The sequence below is a fragment of the Wasmannia auropunctata genome, unplaced genomic scaffold, assembly GCF_000956235.1.
Source record: "Wasmannia auropunctata unplaced genomic scaffold, wasmannia.A_1.0 LD334212.1, whole genome shotgun sequence".
NCBI lineage: Eukaryota > Metazoa > Arthropoda > Insecta > Hymenoptera > Formicidae > Wasmannia > Wasmannia auropunctata.
Window position 1 is genome coordinate 7,469 of NW_012028678.1, and position 17,962 is coordinate 25,430.

General features: G+C 28.0%; 2 protein-coding genes and 1 long non-coding RNA gene across 5 annotated transcripts in view; 1 reads left to right on the plus strand and 2 right to left on the minus strand.

Moving 5' to 3' along the window:
- The window catches only part of LOC105459072, a 9,345-nt gene extending 4,034 nt beyond the window's left edge, over positions 1 to 5,311 (plus strand). Inside the window, exons 2-3 of the long non-coding RNA XR_975625.1 lie at positions 4,210 to 4,251; positions 5,234 to 5,311. This is a non-coding gene — a long non-coding RNA (uncharacterized LOC105459072). The remainder of the gene's footprint in view (positions 1 to 4,209; positions 4,252 to 5,233) is intronic.
- The window catches only part of LOC105459073, a 13,661-nt gene extending 6,611 nt beyond the window's left edge, over positions 1 to 7,050 (minus strand). Inside the window, exons 1-2 of one of the 3 annotated variants that reach the window (XM_011704763.1) lie at positions 5,425 to 6,927; positions 5,222 to 5,341 (exon numbers count right to left, since the gene is read on the minus strand). In XM_011704763.1, coding sequence (XP_011703065.1) covers positions 5,222 to 5,327 — 106 coding nt within the window. In that variant the 5' untranslated portion in view covers positions 5,328 to 5,341; positions 5,425 to 6,927. Of the gene's footprint in view, positions 1 to 5,221 lie in introns of all 3 variants that reach the window. The other 2 variants (XM_011704764.1, XM_011704762.1) reach the window with 2 other exon arrangements.
- A 1,916-nt stretch (positions 7,051 to 8,966) lies between these two features.
- LOC105459074 lies at positions 8,967 to 15,016 on the minus strand. The gene is made up of 4 exons (XM_011704765.1): positions 14,767 to 15,016; positions 13,594 to 13,709; positions 9,772 to 10,020; positions 8,967 to 9,549 (listed from the first exon to the last, which is right to left on the minus strand). Exons 1-4 carry the CDS (start codon positions 14,935 to 14,937, stop codon positions 9,435 to 9,437), a joined length of 651 nt encoding a protein of 216 aa, XP_011703067.1. The 5' UTR covers positions 14,938 to 15,016; the 3' UTR covers positions 8,967 to 9,434.
- Between the last annotated feature and the right edge of the window lie 2,946 nt (positions 15,017 to 17,962).

The window sequence follows — 17,962 nt, forward strand, 5'->3', positions numbered from 1 at the left end:
ATTAATATCTTGTTAATGATTGCGCATTTTGCAAAATGGTAGAGGACTTTTCTGTTTAGTTTAGTCTGTTCTATTTACCCATGAATGGTGATACACCTATTATGAGACACCCTGTATATGTATGCACATAACGTATACAATATGTATAGGTATGTGTGTGTGTGTGCGTGTGCGTGTGTGTGTGTGTGTTTAGCTCACTCTATCTGCCCACGTGCGCTTTATTGAGTATCGGACACCCTGTATATGTAGAATTATCCGGAAAGTTTTACGGTTTTCACTCATGGGGACAGATTCAAATGCTTATGTAAAGTAATTTTTGTAATTTATAATTTCTCTGCCAGTTCTTGTATAACGAGGATTTTTGGCGAAACTTGTTCCAGTACATCATCTACAGTGCAGGGACGCCCAGATCGCGCCTCGTTTTTGAGAGTCAAATTACTTTGTTGAATTTTACAAACCATCTCCAAAATGTATCATCAGTACCTTGTCCGTAGACTTTACGTAAATTTTATGTTTACTGTCTCTGATGTGTTCTTCCCATTTCTCAAGTAGTAAACCAATATTGCAAAAATGTTGTTTCTTATTTTGCAAGTAAAGTAATATTGCAAAAATGTTGTTTCTTATTTTCCATCTTAAAGGATACTATAAAATCGAATATACTGAACATATGCCATTATGAATGGATACATTGTTTAAACAAAAGACTGCTCTTTCTTATCAATCTGAAGTGTAGCGCGTAAGTACATCAACGCGTTGTATATAAATAAATGCGGACTCGTTATAATTAATAAGTAATCTCTTTATTTGGCGAGCATATGATCTTTTCAATTGAACGTCTGATTTAATTCTGTCTTGTTTTCCGTGAGTCTCCTTTTTAATTGAATTAATAATTTTCGTTGTTAAGTTGCAATAATACGACGATCATATATTTGAACATTGCGCGTAATTACTATACCGTACAACCGGTGTTCTTACCGAAAAGATCTACACTGATTCTTTCTACTACAGAGGTTTGGACTTTCTCATTCTGTATTAGCGCAAAATTCAAACTATCCGTGAAGATATGAGAGAACCGCAGAACTTTCGGGCTAACCTAATATATATATATATAGTATCCCATTTTATATTTGACAGTCAAATATTTGGAAATCGCGTGGTTTGAGAGAAAAATATTTCAGACAAAAATTGTAAAGTTTCAAGAGGCATAAGATGATAACATTGGTTTGATCCTAAGTGGCATCATCAAGGTCAGGACAAAATTACTTTGAATTTTTTAAATGGAATCCCCCATTTTTCATTGCATATTCTTGTAGCTTATTTCGAGAGCTTTTTAAAACACATAAACAAAATGTTTTTTGGTTAAGTAAATCTCGAGTTATAAAGCTTGAAATAGTACCACCGGCATTAGCATTATCCAAAGTGTCCGAATAAATGGTTGAAATCTTTTGAATGTTATTCATGATTTTGAGCTTGACAATATGTGTCAAAGCCATGATTATTGGAAAATGTTTCTCTTTTTTCAAAAAATAAAAATAATTTTCAAAAATGAAAATAAGAGAAACAATCTCCAATGATTATGGCCTTGACACATGTTGTCAAGATCATGATCCTGAATAACATTCAAAAGGTTTCAGCCATTGTTCGGATATCTTGGATAATGCTAATGCCGGTGGTACTGTAACTTTCAAGCTTTATAACTTCAGATTTACTTAACCAAAAAACATTTTATCTATATGTTTTGAAAAGCTCTTGAGATGATCTACAAGAATGTGCAATAAAAAGTAGGGGATTCCATTTAAGAAATTGAAAGTAACTTTCACATGACCTTCGAGCACCTATTCAAGGTCACACTAATGGTACCACCTTATGTTCCCCTCAAAGCCATATAACTTTTGTCTAAAACATTTTTTTCTAAAATCAAAAATAAAAAAGTTATTTGGGGTGGGACATTAAAATGGGACACCTTATGTATATATATATATATATATATTTATATTCTTACATATATTTATATTCTTACAGTGCAGACCGGAAGTATGGAAATACTTTTAAAAAATTGTTTTTAAGATTACTCAAATATTCAAAACAATATATTTTTTTTATTATAAACAATAATTTGTCAGATCCAACAATTATTGCATAAAATCAAAAACTGTTTATCTGCGTTTTATATAGTTGTACATTATATAGTTTATCTGTGTTTTTATCGATGTTTCTAAACTTTTGGCCTAAAGTAAGTATATTAAATTGTTTACCGATTATCGGTAATAGCAAATTTAGGAAATAATATAGTATGTTTTTCATTATATAGATATATTTTAAAAATAATTGTACAAAAATATAAACTAAAAGGTTTTATTTATTATGTAGAAATAATATTTTATATTCTAGAAAAATTTTGAAATAATTTTAAGAAAAAAATATATATGAACATCATACAGGTGTCCCATCTCTACCGCATTTCCTTTTAAGAACGTGTTCCTGAGATAATTTTGAGTCAAAAATCCTAATACAAAAATGTCAAGGCTATAATACTTTTTAAATTATAAACAATTTAAGTTAACCAATATTAGTTGAAATTCGCGTGCTTAGGCATGGCACATCCAATGGCCCCTTTTTTAAATATCAATACACGAAATTAATTTCTTGACTAACTAACCTAATGACTAACTGACTTAATGAATAATATTTAAATTTTATAGAAAAATATACCATAATATATTGCCCTTAATAATTTAAAAATTCACGACATTTTGCCTATACGAGCCTACCTGTTATCGGGGCGTAAATAAATAAAGAATTTCAATTTAAATCATAAAATAAAATTACAACGGTTCTAATGCCGCGCTAGAAAACATAATATAAATAAGTCAATTTTTCATTATATATCGCGCGTAACTACGTACTAATAGATTATTATTAATTTTATTTTATGATTTAAACTAAAATTCTTTATTTATTCGCGCGCATAGACTCGTATAGGCAAAATATCGTGAATTTTTGAATTATTTAGGGTCATATTATAGTATACTTTTCTATAAAGTTTAAGTATTATTTATACTTAAGACAGTTAATTAGTCATTACGTTGGCCACAAAGTTAATTTCATGTATTAATATTTAAAAAAGAGGTCATCGAATGTGCCGTGCCTGAGCGCACAAATTTCAGCCGCTAATATTGATTAACTTAAGTTAACTTAAATTGTTTATAATTTGAAAAGTATTATAGCCTCGACATTTTTGTATTATAATTTTCGACTCAAAATTATCTCAAGAACACGTTTTTAAAAGGAAATGCGGTAGAAGTGGGACACCTTGTATATATGTATACTTGCTATTTGTAGAAATCGTTTTCGCTGGTTTTATATAGAAACAAATGTATGAATTATAACTTTTTACCTCTTTAATTATCTAAAGATCTGTTTTTATCAAATAATAAAGTGCAACGTTTAATTTCTGAAAAAATAAGTGGATAGTCTCTTTAAATAGGACTTATGACAGTATCGGCGATTTTTTTCTTTATATTAAATATATATATAGTAACAATAAGTTTAAAATATTAAATACTATTTATTATCCATATAAATATTAAATAATTACTGCAAATATATTTACTTTTGCTAAAAATATATATATAATTAATATATTAATGTATAATTAATATATATTGTATATATTTAATATATATATACTAATATATATATATATATATTAATTATATATATTAAATATATTTATAATTTTTTTAACAAAAGTAAATATATTTGTAATAAATATTTCGTTTAATATTTATATGGGTAAATAAATAGTATTTAATATTTGAAACTTACTTAAAATATTTTTATGTTTAAAATCAAATATTTGTTTAAATCATAACTGTCCAAAAATATAATTATTTTCTATTTAATCATGTCAATTATTAACAGGGAAGAAAATAATATGTTTTGATAAGCTTAATTTTAATTTTATTTTATTTATTAAAAATTTTTTTCTAAAATATTATTGTACATTGAAAAAACAGAGAGAAAGAAAGATATATTTATGAAGTACAAGTAAATGTTGTTTATCTGTTTTTATCGGTAATACAAATATTTTTTTTTGTTTATTACATGTTTATTTTGTTTATTATTTTTTACTACATGTATTATTTATTAATTAAATTATATTAATTATATTTATTGCATACGTGTTTTTTTCTGTTTCTTTTTCAGAAAAAGAGAAAGAGACATAGACGAAATTGACATTTAATAGAGGTACATATTTAAATAGACATTAATAAATATTTCAATCTTTACATTTAATATACTTTTAGTAGACATTTTATATTATTGACTCAAACAGTTGAAATTATTCTTAATTAACTTTCACCTAATAAGATGGTATGCAATTGTTATATAAAGTGACTGAACATAAATATAAATGACATAAATGTCTCACGAAGCAGATTGTCGCTATTGCGAGTTATTCGCAAAAAAACCGCAAGTATCCTAGAACTGATTTTCTTTAATTAGTTCGATTTGCCGCAAGAGAGCTTAAGAAATCCGGGCGCCTCTTCTGCATGGTCGTTAAAATCTCCGACTGTGTCACGCAATCCTACGCGTTTCATTCAACGCTTTAATGAATGCCTGTTATTATTACGCAAATGAAATAAAATGCATATCAGTGAGTGTCTTATTTAAAATTAAAAAGCAAAGTCTAAAAAAACTTTATTAAACTTTTCTTGTTTTCATTATTAGTATTTATATTTACTTACATCACGCAAGTATGAGAGTATTTGAGAGATAGTATAAAAAATTTTAAGAAATATCTTTTCAAAGATATTAAAAATTTTTCTAAATTTTTAGACGTACCTAAAAAATTTAAATAATTTTTTCCAAAGTTATTTTTTTTAGTTATATAAATGTAATAATTGTAAAAACAGAAGAGATTTTTTAAGATTTTTATACAAAGTAACATTTTTCATTGGTTCTTACACAATAAAATATTTTTCACTGTTCTATTACTTTATGTTAACAATTTCAATAATCTTTTTTTTCATTGTCAGTAGTCATTTCCTTAGCATAAATACATAATATGTTTTTAATAAATATGTTAATAAATATGTTTTTTAAAAATACTTTCTTAAATATAAAAACTTTGCGTTGCCTATCGCGATTTTTAAAGTAATATTTCAGATACTTTTTTTTTTCAATCAGAATAAGTTTATTCCTAAGGAAAACTTACCGGGTGTCGTAGTAATTTGCGTTTCAGCATTGGCGGCTGTGAAAGAAAAGGCGACCCCGCCTAAGAGGCAGAGACCCAGCAGGAAACATCTTTCCTGGATACGCATCCTACCGCATTCTTCTGCACAGACGTATACACATAAACACTCGCTCGTTTATGCACACCCACTAATTTTTCGATAAAAAGATGAGAAATAGACTAACAAGAAGAAAACAAATCCAAATCCACGTTCTTTTCCTCGAGCTGTTGCCCGCGACCAACAACGCGTGAACCAACAACGCGGGAACAACGGACAACCCGTGGCTGACTGAAACGAGTTTCAGAGTCCTGGATGTTGAGGAGAGAAAGAGAGAACGATCCACTTTGTATGTGCGTATGTATGCGAAAGGCGCAAGGAGAGAAAGAAAGAAAGAGAGAAAAAGAGAGGGAGAAAGAAAGAAAGAGAGAGAAAGAAGGAATTTGTAGAGTTCGCAGTTCTCGAAACACTGTCGGGGACACCACTGAAAGCACGCGTGCACGGTGACCGATCGACTGCCCGCCGCTCTCTCTCGTTTCGTTGGCGATCCGTGCCGAGGCCGGAGCTGTAATGCAGCACAGCGGTGAACGGGATTTGTCTTCACCGACGAGCCTCGTATTATTGGCCTACCTCTTCTTCGTGTGCGTCTTCTACTGTGAGCCTGGGTACGGCTGCGTTAACCTTGCTACAGGTCATAGACATTTGCACTAAGCGCCATATAAACGCCTCAGTCTGAGTCCAATTTATTTTTACAAAAATATTATATTAGAAATCAGAAATCATGATTATTAGAAAGAATCGCTGAACAGTGAATGGCGAGGATTTAATAATAAAGTGTCACGTTTATAACACAAATAGATATAATATATTAAGCAAGAATTATCATATTGAATACCAATTTAAAAACAAAGTTTGACTTTTTATTTCATAAATTGGTTTTAAATTTAAAATAGCTAGTTTTATCAATACTAATATAATTTAAAACAATTGGAAAATCTATGAAAATTAATAGTGATTAATATGTCATATAGCATTCTATCACACAATTCCTGAGATGCATATAATAGGGGAGACCGGGATTGGTTGATATATGGGGCACGTTGGTACATTTAAAATTGCTGCAAAATGACAAATGGTAATACTATATAAAAAATATAGTATTTCCGCAAAAACATTGCAGTCATGCTGCAATAAGTTATTTCGGACTGAATAGTGTATTTTCAGAAATAAAAAATAATTTCAGTTTTTGATAGCTAAAAGTAAAATAAATCAGTGATATATTAAATGTTATATTTAAATAAATAAATAAAATAAATCTGCTTATTATATTATAGTTCCAACTATTTCTTTAGAGTCTTTACTTTATAAATAATAACTTACAATTATATTGACGTCTTAAAATATATTTTTTGCTTAAGCAACAATTAAAATGTGTAAATATGGTAAGTCGGAACTGGTTGACGGAGTGTGTTGTTACAGTGTTTATTTTTGTTTTCAACCGAAACAAATTTAAAATAATGTTAGATTTCTGTAGTCTGTCCTTATAGTGCAATCTTATATTTATACTTTTTTCCACTGTGATTTATGTAAGAGAAAGACTGATAAACGTTTGTATCATTAATTTTACATTAATGTGTATATTTTATTTAAAAGTTATAAATAAAGTTATGTTATGCACAATTTTTTTAATTTATTTTAATTAAATGCGTTATATTTTGAAATCCGAATTTGTAACGACTAATCCCAGTAATTGTAACAATTGACCCCGCATATGGAGCCAATTACAAGTTACAAGTTGCATCCTTTACTTTACATTTTTCATTATATATATATAGTACAAAAAAATTAATTATATTATTAAATTATAAAAATAATTTCTATGTTGTTGAAGCATGTGGCTATTGAAAAATATCCTTGCGGTATTTATTTCATTTATTACATATTATTATATATTTATTACATATTGTATTACTTACATATGAAAAAAATCATTAAAAAAAACTATCAATCCGGTCTCCCCTATAAAATTAAACTAAATAAATATTGATATTTTTGATCATCTGTTTGATCTCGTGCTTAATAAAAATTTTTTGTGGATTTTATACATTTATTTTTTTTGTCTTAATTTAAACGACGCGCCGATTACTATTCAGTTTGGAAATGTTTTGTATCAGGTAGAAAGTATTATACATGTATAATAGTTAATACCATTATATCAATACATACTCAATCAGGAATCAGTCTGTTTTTAGAAAATTATATATCTTTTTAAAGTTAAGACCTATAACAATAATTTCAAGTAAGACCGCTTTATATATGTATACAACAAGTAATAATGAGAATCTTTAAGATTCGGCCGGAGCTAGATATTGATGCCCAATGCTTTTTCAAATTTTTAAATTTCAACTACAGTAAACAGCGCACCAATTATTATTCAGCTTTTAAGAATACAATCATAAAACTGAAATATTATTACAATTTAAATTGATCGTCAATTCGATGATGATTTTACATGCATCTTAAATACTGTAAAGAACTTATTGCAAAAGACATTACCTCAGCCAGAATTTGAATCTAGAACTTCTCGATCCTATCCGAGGCAGGTGTCTTACCCATTCGACTACTGAGACTGTGGTAATATTTATTACAATAATTAATATTTACAAGAAAGAAATGCACTGAAAGACAAGCGTGTGTAAATAACAATAATTTCAAATAAGATCGCCTTACGTATACAATAGGGTGGAGCAATTTCTTACCCCCTGTTGTGCAAGTATTTTCAGAAAAGGCATAAAAAATGATAAATTTTGGTGACAAGCGAAAATTTTTTAATGAATATCTACCCCTCCTAAAAAATAAAAAACATCGTTTTTTTATATTTTTATTTTATTTAAATTAATTATCAATTTATTATGGTACATAACAATTGTTTTATAAAAATAATTTATTGCTGGAAATCTTTTTTTGTTTCACTTCTTGGCCTTTTAAGCCGAGTTTCAATTATATTAAATGCTATTCCTTCGCATTATAAATAATAAAAAAAACTCGGTGAATTTATTACAGCAAAAATGGCTGTGCGTCGAGCGGCTCATGGACGGTCGCGCGCTAGTATTGGCGGTAGGCCGGACTCGCTCATTCGGCGATATTAAAAAATTAATATCTCGTTAAATATTGTGAATTTTACAAAATGGTAGAGGACTTTTCGATTCAGTTTAGTTCATTCTATTTACTCATGAGCGGTGATACACCTATTAAGAGACACCCTGTATATATTGTATATACATACATACATACATACATACATATATATGTATATTTATAGATAAAAGTAAAGAGAAACAAGATATGCAATAGGCGAAACTAATGATATAAAAAAATGTGAAAAAGAAAGTTGTATGTACATTAAAAGTTATCTTAAGCTGCAAGGCAAGGATTTAAATAAATAAATAAAATTTTTTGTATTTTAATTAGTGAGTATCATGTAAATAATATTCTAAATAATATTTAAAGATTCCAAAAAAAAAATATTACAATTTCTGAAAATATCTTTATTAAACAATATAATAATATTACTTAACATTTAAGAATGTGTAATAATTAATAATATTTATACATGTAAGTACGTGTTTGTAAATAGAAAAAGAAAAAATATTCAAAAATAATTTTGAAAAATATTTAAAAAATAATTAATAATTAAGATTAAAGTGTAAAAAATATTACTATTAGAAGTGCTGTTACAAATAAAATATACGGTTTTTATTAGGAGATTAATGACTTATTATTCTTCCTCTTTTTTTTCAAATACAACATATGCATGTACTATTGAAATATGTAGTAAAATAAATTGCAGCTTCTAAAATAAAAAAGTTATATATTTTTTAAATAATATGCAGATTAGGCTTCAAATATGCAAATAAATTCAACTTCTTGAATTATTGAAAAGTAAATTAGACTTTTAAATATTTCTTATCAATTTTCTGAAATTGAGTTTTAGGAGCAAAGAAAATCTACTCTATTTGAATCCAAATATGTTACTTTTACCACTTTCCTTATTTATTCTATCAGATTTTGATTAGATTAAAGATTTTTCTCAGCAACTGAAAAATTTAATTTCTTTATACAAAAATTCTTACAAGCATAAGTCAATATTTTTGAAATAACATAATCCGATAGATTTGATTTAAAGTCCGTGATAAATTAATTTGAGATAGAGACATCAGCGCAGCTTCTGAATGATTCCTGGGGGCCACAACCCATGCCTTTTTTTCCATTCTCACAAGTGCCCCAGGTGTTTCCGGTGCGATAATGCCATCTAAAAAAAAGAATCAATTTTACATTATTTAATTTATATTTACATTATTTAATTGATTTAAAGTCGGCTCTTGTATTCAATGAATTTTGTTTCGCGTTTTTATCTATCTTCAATATTTAACATTAAATATTTTTTTCATATAATTAAGAGTTAATATTTTTTAAAATTCAGAATTAATAAAGTTAAAATTAAACGAAATGAGATTTTGTTCTCAATCCCAACCTGAGCACACATTGTTTACATGTGACACCCTTTGGTAGAACCAGGCTGATAATATATTCTTTCCCACCGTAGGTAGTAATGGGATATTTAAAGCCGCTGCCATCAGCCAGTGGTAAGGGATACTTATAGAAGCATTCATCGGTTTCTAATTCTTTTTCCGTTTTCAGTGGACAAAGGTGGAATTCAAAGTGACCCAAGTGGGCAGCGGTGAGGCGAACAGTAACATCGATGGCAGAACCTTCATTGTACCTACGTGAATGATATATAATATAACATTCTTTGTAATGTATATTCAATAATTTGTATGTTCTATAATAGTGATCTGACATATTAAAAAAAATAAACTTCAATTTTAATAGACTTAGGATATTTTTAAAATAACTTAATAAAAGATTTATTAAAAATGCTCTTGAACATTTAGGAGTTGAGATAACCCTGCAAAAAATCAGAATCATATTTGATTTTAAGCAAATATTGTTAAAATTGTGAAATAAATAAAATATCTAAGTATCAGAATCGATCGTGGAGTTTTTTTTAGATGCGAAAACATCAACACGGTACAAAGCGGATCTTGGTGCTTAATAATATTATAATATGTAAATCTTACAATTCTCAGTTCAGACTCAGTTTAGATTGTTTAGCAATTTAATCGTGATATTACGTTACTATTCAGTTTGGAGTTGCGTTTTAAAGACTGACAATTATGCGGCGCGCATTTTGCCTGAATTGTAAGATTCATGTATTATAATATTATTATAAGCACCAAGGCTTTGTACTGTATGGCGTTTTAGCATCTTAAATAAAAGTACTATAAATTTGTACAAAATTATCTTTTAAAAAAATGTAAAAAGAAATTTGCCAAGACATTTCCTCGTACAAAAGATTTGATGTAAATTAGCACTAATTTGAGTAATTTATAATTATCAATAAAATTAAATATGTATATAGGGAAGAGTTACTAAGTGCGGTCGCCTAAATTGTATCAGTTATATCATTAATATTTTATATTTTTATTTAATATAAATAACATTTACAGTAACAAAAATATGAAATAAATGAAAAATGAGTAATATGGACCATAGATTTTTATATGTATACGCCATATTTGACGCCAAGCAGTGCTCTGATGGGAATTGTCATTTATATGATATAATTACTTGTATTCGTAGCTGATTCCTATTCTATATTTAAGATCGTTTTAGATACTTACAATTTTAAGATGTTATAATTATTATAGAGCCATATTATATCTTAAGACATTACCTAAGACGAAATAGAATCGACTATGAATATTAATTTAGGCCTATAATCTTGATGTTAACACATATACATGGTCTGTCCCAAAAGTAATGAAACTATTTTTGACGGCTTAATTAGAATTGTCGGAGGGTGAATCCATTGGGCCGGATCTTTGGTGCAGGATGTCAGGTATACAGTCTGACTCTTCTCAGTTGCTTCCGAACCTTTCTAGCAGTCGATACCGTCAACAAAGTGCGTTGTAATTTTTATGTCTTGTCACGGGCGAAAATGCAGCACAGTCTTGAACAGCGTTACGCTATCAAATTCTAAAGACAAAGCAGCGTCTCTATAAGCTTAACATCTCCAACGTTTCGGAACTAGATTTTCCCAGTTTCACGCAGAATTTGCTGTGATCAAAACTGCTGAATTTTCGCCCGTCACAAAAATTACAACGCACTTTGTTGACGGTATCGACTGCTGCAGAAAAACTCGGAGGAAACTGAGAAGGGTCAACTGTATACCTGACATCCCATACGTAAAACCCCATCCAAAGTAAATTATATTATTGTCTAATACAAGCCGTTCACATATGTATTTGCGCACTATTTACCGCGCCGATTCCTAACAGCCCATTTTTAAACACATTATTTATATTTAAGGAGTCCTTGTTACTTTAAGTAAATTTGGTTATTTTTAAATCTATTATCTTCTTAAAGATTTAAAAAGATATTTTTGTAAAATTATTATTTATAAATAGAAAGATTTTTATTTATTATAATAAACCAATTATAAAGTTGATTCACAGAAGAATGACACAGCAATTAATATTATAATTTATAAATGTTTATAAATCTTTATTCTAATTCAAAAAATAAAATATGTAAAATATGTTACATAAAAATAACATTTAACGTTACATTTATATCGAAGATATATTTACATAATGTTACTCTAACGTAAAAAAGTTATATTACAATGATATACTTTTACATGTAACTTTGAAATAGTAACATGAAAGTAACAAGTTATATCTTTCGGATGTACTAATAACATAACAATTGTTACATTACTTGTTACTTCCAGGTAACGTAATTGTTACAAAGTGTGTTTAGTGGGAACTAGCCGTAATCGAAATAACCTAAACCGAATGTTCGGTCGGACTTTAATTGTTATGACTTTTAACCCTCAAAAGAAATTTTGTGTGTCCGTTATGGTTAACAAGTTATTTATTTTTATGGTGTGTATTGCGGAAAAACTGTGAATTAATTAATCATTGACAATTTATCAAACAACTTTCAATTTTATTTATTTCAACTTAAATTTTTAAAATTGCTTAATACAAATTCAATGTAGAACCTATATGTGACACACACACACACACACACACACATTTTTAAACATTTTTTTAAGTTTTGACATATTGAATCCGCCATTTGCAATTTGTCAATTTTGACATTTGATTTATATTCAATAATTTAAAAAACATTTAAGTTGAAATAAACAAAATTGGAAATTATTTGATAAACTGTTAATGATTTCATTCACAGCTTTTCAACAATAAATCCTATGTTTAACAATAAATAATTTGTTAACCATAATGGACACAAAAACTTCTTTTTGAAAATGCTAACAAATCACAGGGTGTCCCACCTCTACCGCATTTCCTTTTAAAAACGAGTTTCTGAGATAATTTTGAGTAAAAAATTCTAATACAAAAATGTCAAGGCTATAATACTTTTCAAGTTATAAACGATTTAAGTTAACCAATATTAGCAGCTGAAATTTGCACGCTCAGACACGGCACATCCGACGGCTTTATAATACGTTTATAAATATCAATACACGAAACTAACTTCGTGAGTTATGACTTAATAAATAATACTTAAACTTTATAGAAAACTGTACATATAATATGGCCCCAAATAATTAAAAAATTTACGATATTTTATCTATATGAGCCTATCCCTTTATCAAGGCATGAATATAAATAAAGAATTTCAATTCAAATCATTTTTTAATTATTTGAGGCCGTATTATATGTATAGTTTTTTATAAAGTTTAAGTATTATTTATTATTTATTAAGTCAGTTAGTCATTAGGTTAGTCACGAAGTTAGTTTCGTGTATTGATCTTTATAAACGAGGCCATCCGATGTGCCGTGCCTGAGCGCGCGAATTTTAGCCGTTAATATTGGTTAACTTAAATCGTTTATAACTTGAAAAGTATTATAGTCTCGACATTTTTGTATTAGAATTTTCGACTCAAAATTATCTCAGAAACACGTTCTTAAAAGGAAATGCGGTAGAGGTGGGATACCCTGCATATTTAATTTTGTTTGCAAGAGCATTTCTCCAGCACATTGCATTTCGAAGTTATAATGTGATAGAATATGTGAAAATGGCCCTTTTTTACAACTTTATCTGCAAATTTTTCAAAATTATAACGTGATACAGCAATTTATAACCGGATTCGAATTCAGCGTCCAAAAAAACTACGAGAAATGACTTGTTATAGTGAGAAATGTCTTGTTATAATGTTTCTTTTTTTGTTGAATTACGTTATTATATTATACGATTTACTTACTTTTGAACGATGACGCCTGATCCGTAGATGCCGCCATTTTCGTTTGGCCGTGGTCGAGGTAAAGCATAATTGTCACCGCATTCTCCGCATTTGCCACCATTTTTCCCGTGTTGAATCTAATAAGAAATTATATCTATTTATTTTTTAATGTAATTAATTGATATACATATCTTCTTTCTCTTTTCTTTTCTGATTATATTATTATCAAACCATTTTCTTATTATACATATATACGTATATCTAACTTTTGTTTTATAAGGTATTTTAAGGTAATTATATTATTGTTAAATAATAATCCAATAAAAATGTTATTATATAAGAACATTTATATATATTTATATATACATACATATAATTATACATTCATAAAATTTTCTTTTGTATAATTTTTGTTCGTATATACAAAAAATAATAAAAAATAAATAGAGTTGGAAAGTAACGCATTACCATGTTGTAACGCCGTTACCATTTTTGTTATTTTTTTTCAGTAACAATCGTTACTTTTTTTTATCTGTAACAATAACGTTATTACATTTTTATAGTAATTTACGGTAATTAATAAATTTGCCATTATTTTTATTGTTACTTTTTTATCTTTTTACTTTCTCATTTTATATTATATTTTTAATTTAATTTTTGAGAAATATTTTGTCAATACCTCTATATCTCTTAGGCTACATTGTGATAGTTACTACCAGTATTGAAAATCTATAATGTTACGTTAACTAGAATGCACCACGTGAAGGTATAGTCCGTTTAATTTTACAATTTTTTTTAACATGAAAGTAACAGTAATTCTCGAAAACGCACGCTGATTAGTAAACTTTTATAAATGAATCGTTAACTATTGCGAGAATTGCAAAATAGTACAGGACTATTTTGTTCAGTTAAATTTAATTAAATTTTGCTCTACTTGCCCATATATGAGCAATGTTACATCTGTCAAATACTCTGTATAAATTTATATTTATTGTTATACATTACTATCTATTATTCTTCAATATTATGACATATATATGGTATGTCGTAAAGTGTCAAAAAAGATATATTGACAAATTTTTTAAACGTAGCAGAAAATAGCAAACTATTGAATATCTTAATAATTTGATTAAGAAAATATCAATTTTCCACAAAATATTTTTCTTTTTCGATTTTATAACTTCGTATACATACACCATATCCACCGCAAAAGTGCTCATTATCAGTATAGTTGGGTTCTACGGGAAAGCCTTTTCTCCATGCACTACTTCTATTTACAGGGTCCATCATCATTCCGTGTCCATAAATTTCCTGCAGATTAATAGCGATTACCAGTGTCAAAACAAATAATTTTGTGAATGCCATCTTTTTTGTATCATCAACGGCGGATGAGAAACAAATTTTCAGTACAAACTGTAACACGAATATTCGTCTTGATCTACTTTATATACCTATGCAAATTCTCCGATAAGTCATTGGTAATAAGGAATTAATGATTAAAGATAAATTATCTTATCGGATGCAGCGAATCATATGAAGTAAATGAATCAAAAGTTTTATTGCACTTTATTTATTACATTATAAAATTTAATGATGGATCTATATTAATATATCATATTTATTTTCTTCAAAATTGTCATAGCAATAGAATAGTACAATAACTGTTTAAAAAGATTAGATTAATTTTTATTTTATAATTTTTCTCGAAAATAATATTCCTATATAATTTTTATTTTTAAATAAATTAATTTTAAACTCTATAAATCTGTAATAAATTCTAATTAATAATAATTGGTATAATTTGTTTATAACGTTATTTTTTTTATCAAATAAATTTATTAATTTATTAGATAAATTACTTAATTTTTTATTCTAAATATTGCTTTTGGTTACTTTTTCTACAATTATTTCTACAAAGTTTATGAAACTTTATTTTATAATAAAGTTTTAAATTTTATTCAATCAATTTGCGTATAAATATATACATATAAATTAAATATAATAATGTATAAGTTATATTATATTGGGTTGGCAAATTTTTGCTTCAGATTCATTCCGATTTCCTTTTTTTTCGGTGCTATTGCATAACTCGAATATGCATTTGTTTTATACAACCTGTCTGTGAATTTTAGTATGGCTAACTTTAGTATTGTTGGGCGCTGTGTATTATAGCTGTGAAAATGGAAAGAAATAACGTTCATTATCGTTATATTTTGTTCAATTATATAAAAAAAGACAAACAATCTGCACAGGCTCATAAAAAGATATGTCGTGTATATAAAGATAATGCTGCGAATAGAGCGCACATAGTTTGTAAAATTCCGTTCTGGAGATTTCGACGTTAATGATGCGTCTCGCTCTGATCGCCCAAAATTGATTCAAATTTTGGCCTCGGTTAATTTATGCGGCACTCAAACATTGAGCCAAGAAATGTATATCGTAACTGACGCAAATGGTTTTCTACGCTTGTGTGGAATATATTCAGTGCCGTAATAATCTCCCGCACTGATTAGGATGGATTGTTATCGAGGATGATCTTGACATCAATCTCGGACGAGCGACCGGAGCGGGGCACATCATTCACGTCGAAATCTCCAAAACGGAATTTGACAAACCATTTTCGGCATGTGCGCTCTGTTAAAACAGCATCCTCATATACATCTTTTTATGAATTTTTGCTGATTGTTTGCCTGTTTTTGATATAATACAGCAAAATATAACAATAATGCACGTTATTTATTTCCATTTTCACAGTTATGCGCAATATGCAACAATACTGAAGTTAGCGACATCAAAATTCACAGACAGGTTGTGTAAAACAAATGCACATTCGAGTTGTGCAATAGCGCCTAGAAAAAAAAAGAGTATATCGGGATGAACCTGCACTGAAGCAACAATCAAACGAATTCATTTGCCAACACAACATAATAATTGCATATAAAATACTCTAAACTTCTCAACAAAATTGAAGGATTAAGTCTGCCCTTCAAAAATAGGCAAATTTCAAAAAAGGATAACTTCAACAGAAATAATCATAATGAGATTTTTCAGAAAGAATTTTACAGTTTATAAAGTCTTTACATTTTAGACCGATACATTAGAAAACAACTTATTAATTTTTTGTAATGAAGATAGTCAAATCTTAAAATTTTTTATAAATTTTGCAAAATTCCATGGCGTAAATTAAAAATTGCAGACAAATATGGTTTGCAGCTTTCAAGCTATAATTCAACATTAAAGCAAAAAGGTTGTTTCTGTTTCAATTTTGAATAATTCAGTGACGAAATCTTATACAAGTATGCAAATTAAAAGTAAAGATTCATGCTTTCAAAAGTTATAAACTACTTTTGTGCACGATTTTTAATTCACCTTTGCAAATTTTGTATAAAAATTTTGACATTTTTATTTGTATCTACTATCTAGTATGTAGTTTTGTAAAAATCAATTGTTTTAATATAATAACTTTTAATAATTGCGAACAACTATTACTTTTAAAATGTTACTCAGAGCGATAATCTTGATAATATATATCAAGGTCATTAAAATCAATGAAGTCGTCACTAATATGCAATTTTTCTACAAATTTATTCCAAATTTAAACAACGAAGCAATGTTTTTGCTTACTGATTATATGTTATCTCTTATAATAACTTAATTTATACGTTATTGACATCAGATATAAATTTGAACTTCAATGACGGTTGAAAAATACAACCTAATTACTTGCAGCTGTGTTAACATAATAAATCATTTAATGTCGCACAATAGTGCAAATAAATATTTAGAAGATTCAACTTTCTTTTTAAAATTTGTGAGGTCATTCCAGATGTTGTATTTTTAAATAATATTATTACGTCGTTTTAATAATTGTCATCATAAAAATTATTCGTAGAACGTTTTATAATTAACATGATTATAAAACGACATGATAATGTCTTAACATGCCAGCGTCAGCTAAATATTTAGCAATTATACATACAATATCTTATTCATTAATAGATATGTATGTACAAATATGCTTTTAGTTTTAATAATTAATATAATAATATTAATAGCATAATATTTAAATTTAACTCGTAAAAGCTACGTTTGTTACACGCGTTTGTGTAGAACAGGAGCGATGAAAATTTTTAATCCTGGACAGAACGCTAAAAAAACGCTCACCACTAGCAGAAACTGGCAGAGTACAAAATATTCGTAAAGCTACACAAGTATTTGAAAACAGTGTATCTAACTTATTAGAAGTAATAGCGTTTAACAAATCAAACGGAGAGAGACCGGCTTCAAAGAAAAATAACATATTGGTCATGCTGGGTCCGCGGGACCCGGAGCGGAAATGTAGTTGCCATTCGGCCTCTTTTCGATGTATCGACTTGAATTGAAGTTAGTT

Bases quoted from the DNA above. Each gene is read 5' to 3' on its own strand.
- LOC105459074 (XM_011704765.1), bottom strand. From the start codon at position 14,937: ATGGCATTCACAAAATTATTTGTTTTGACACTGGTAATCGCTATTAAT. The intron at 13,710-14,766 runs GTATGTATACGA...ATTTCTTATTAG, and splicing joins ACTTTTGCGGTGGATATGGT to ATTCAACACGGGAAAAATGG. The intron at 9,550-9,771 runs GTTGGGATTGAG...TCTTTTTTTTAG, and splicing joins TGTAAACAATGTGTGCTCAG to ATGGCATTATCGCACCGGAA.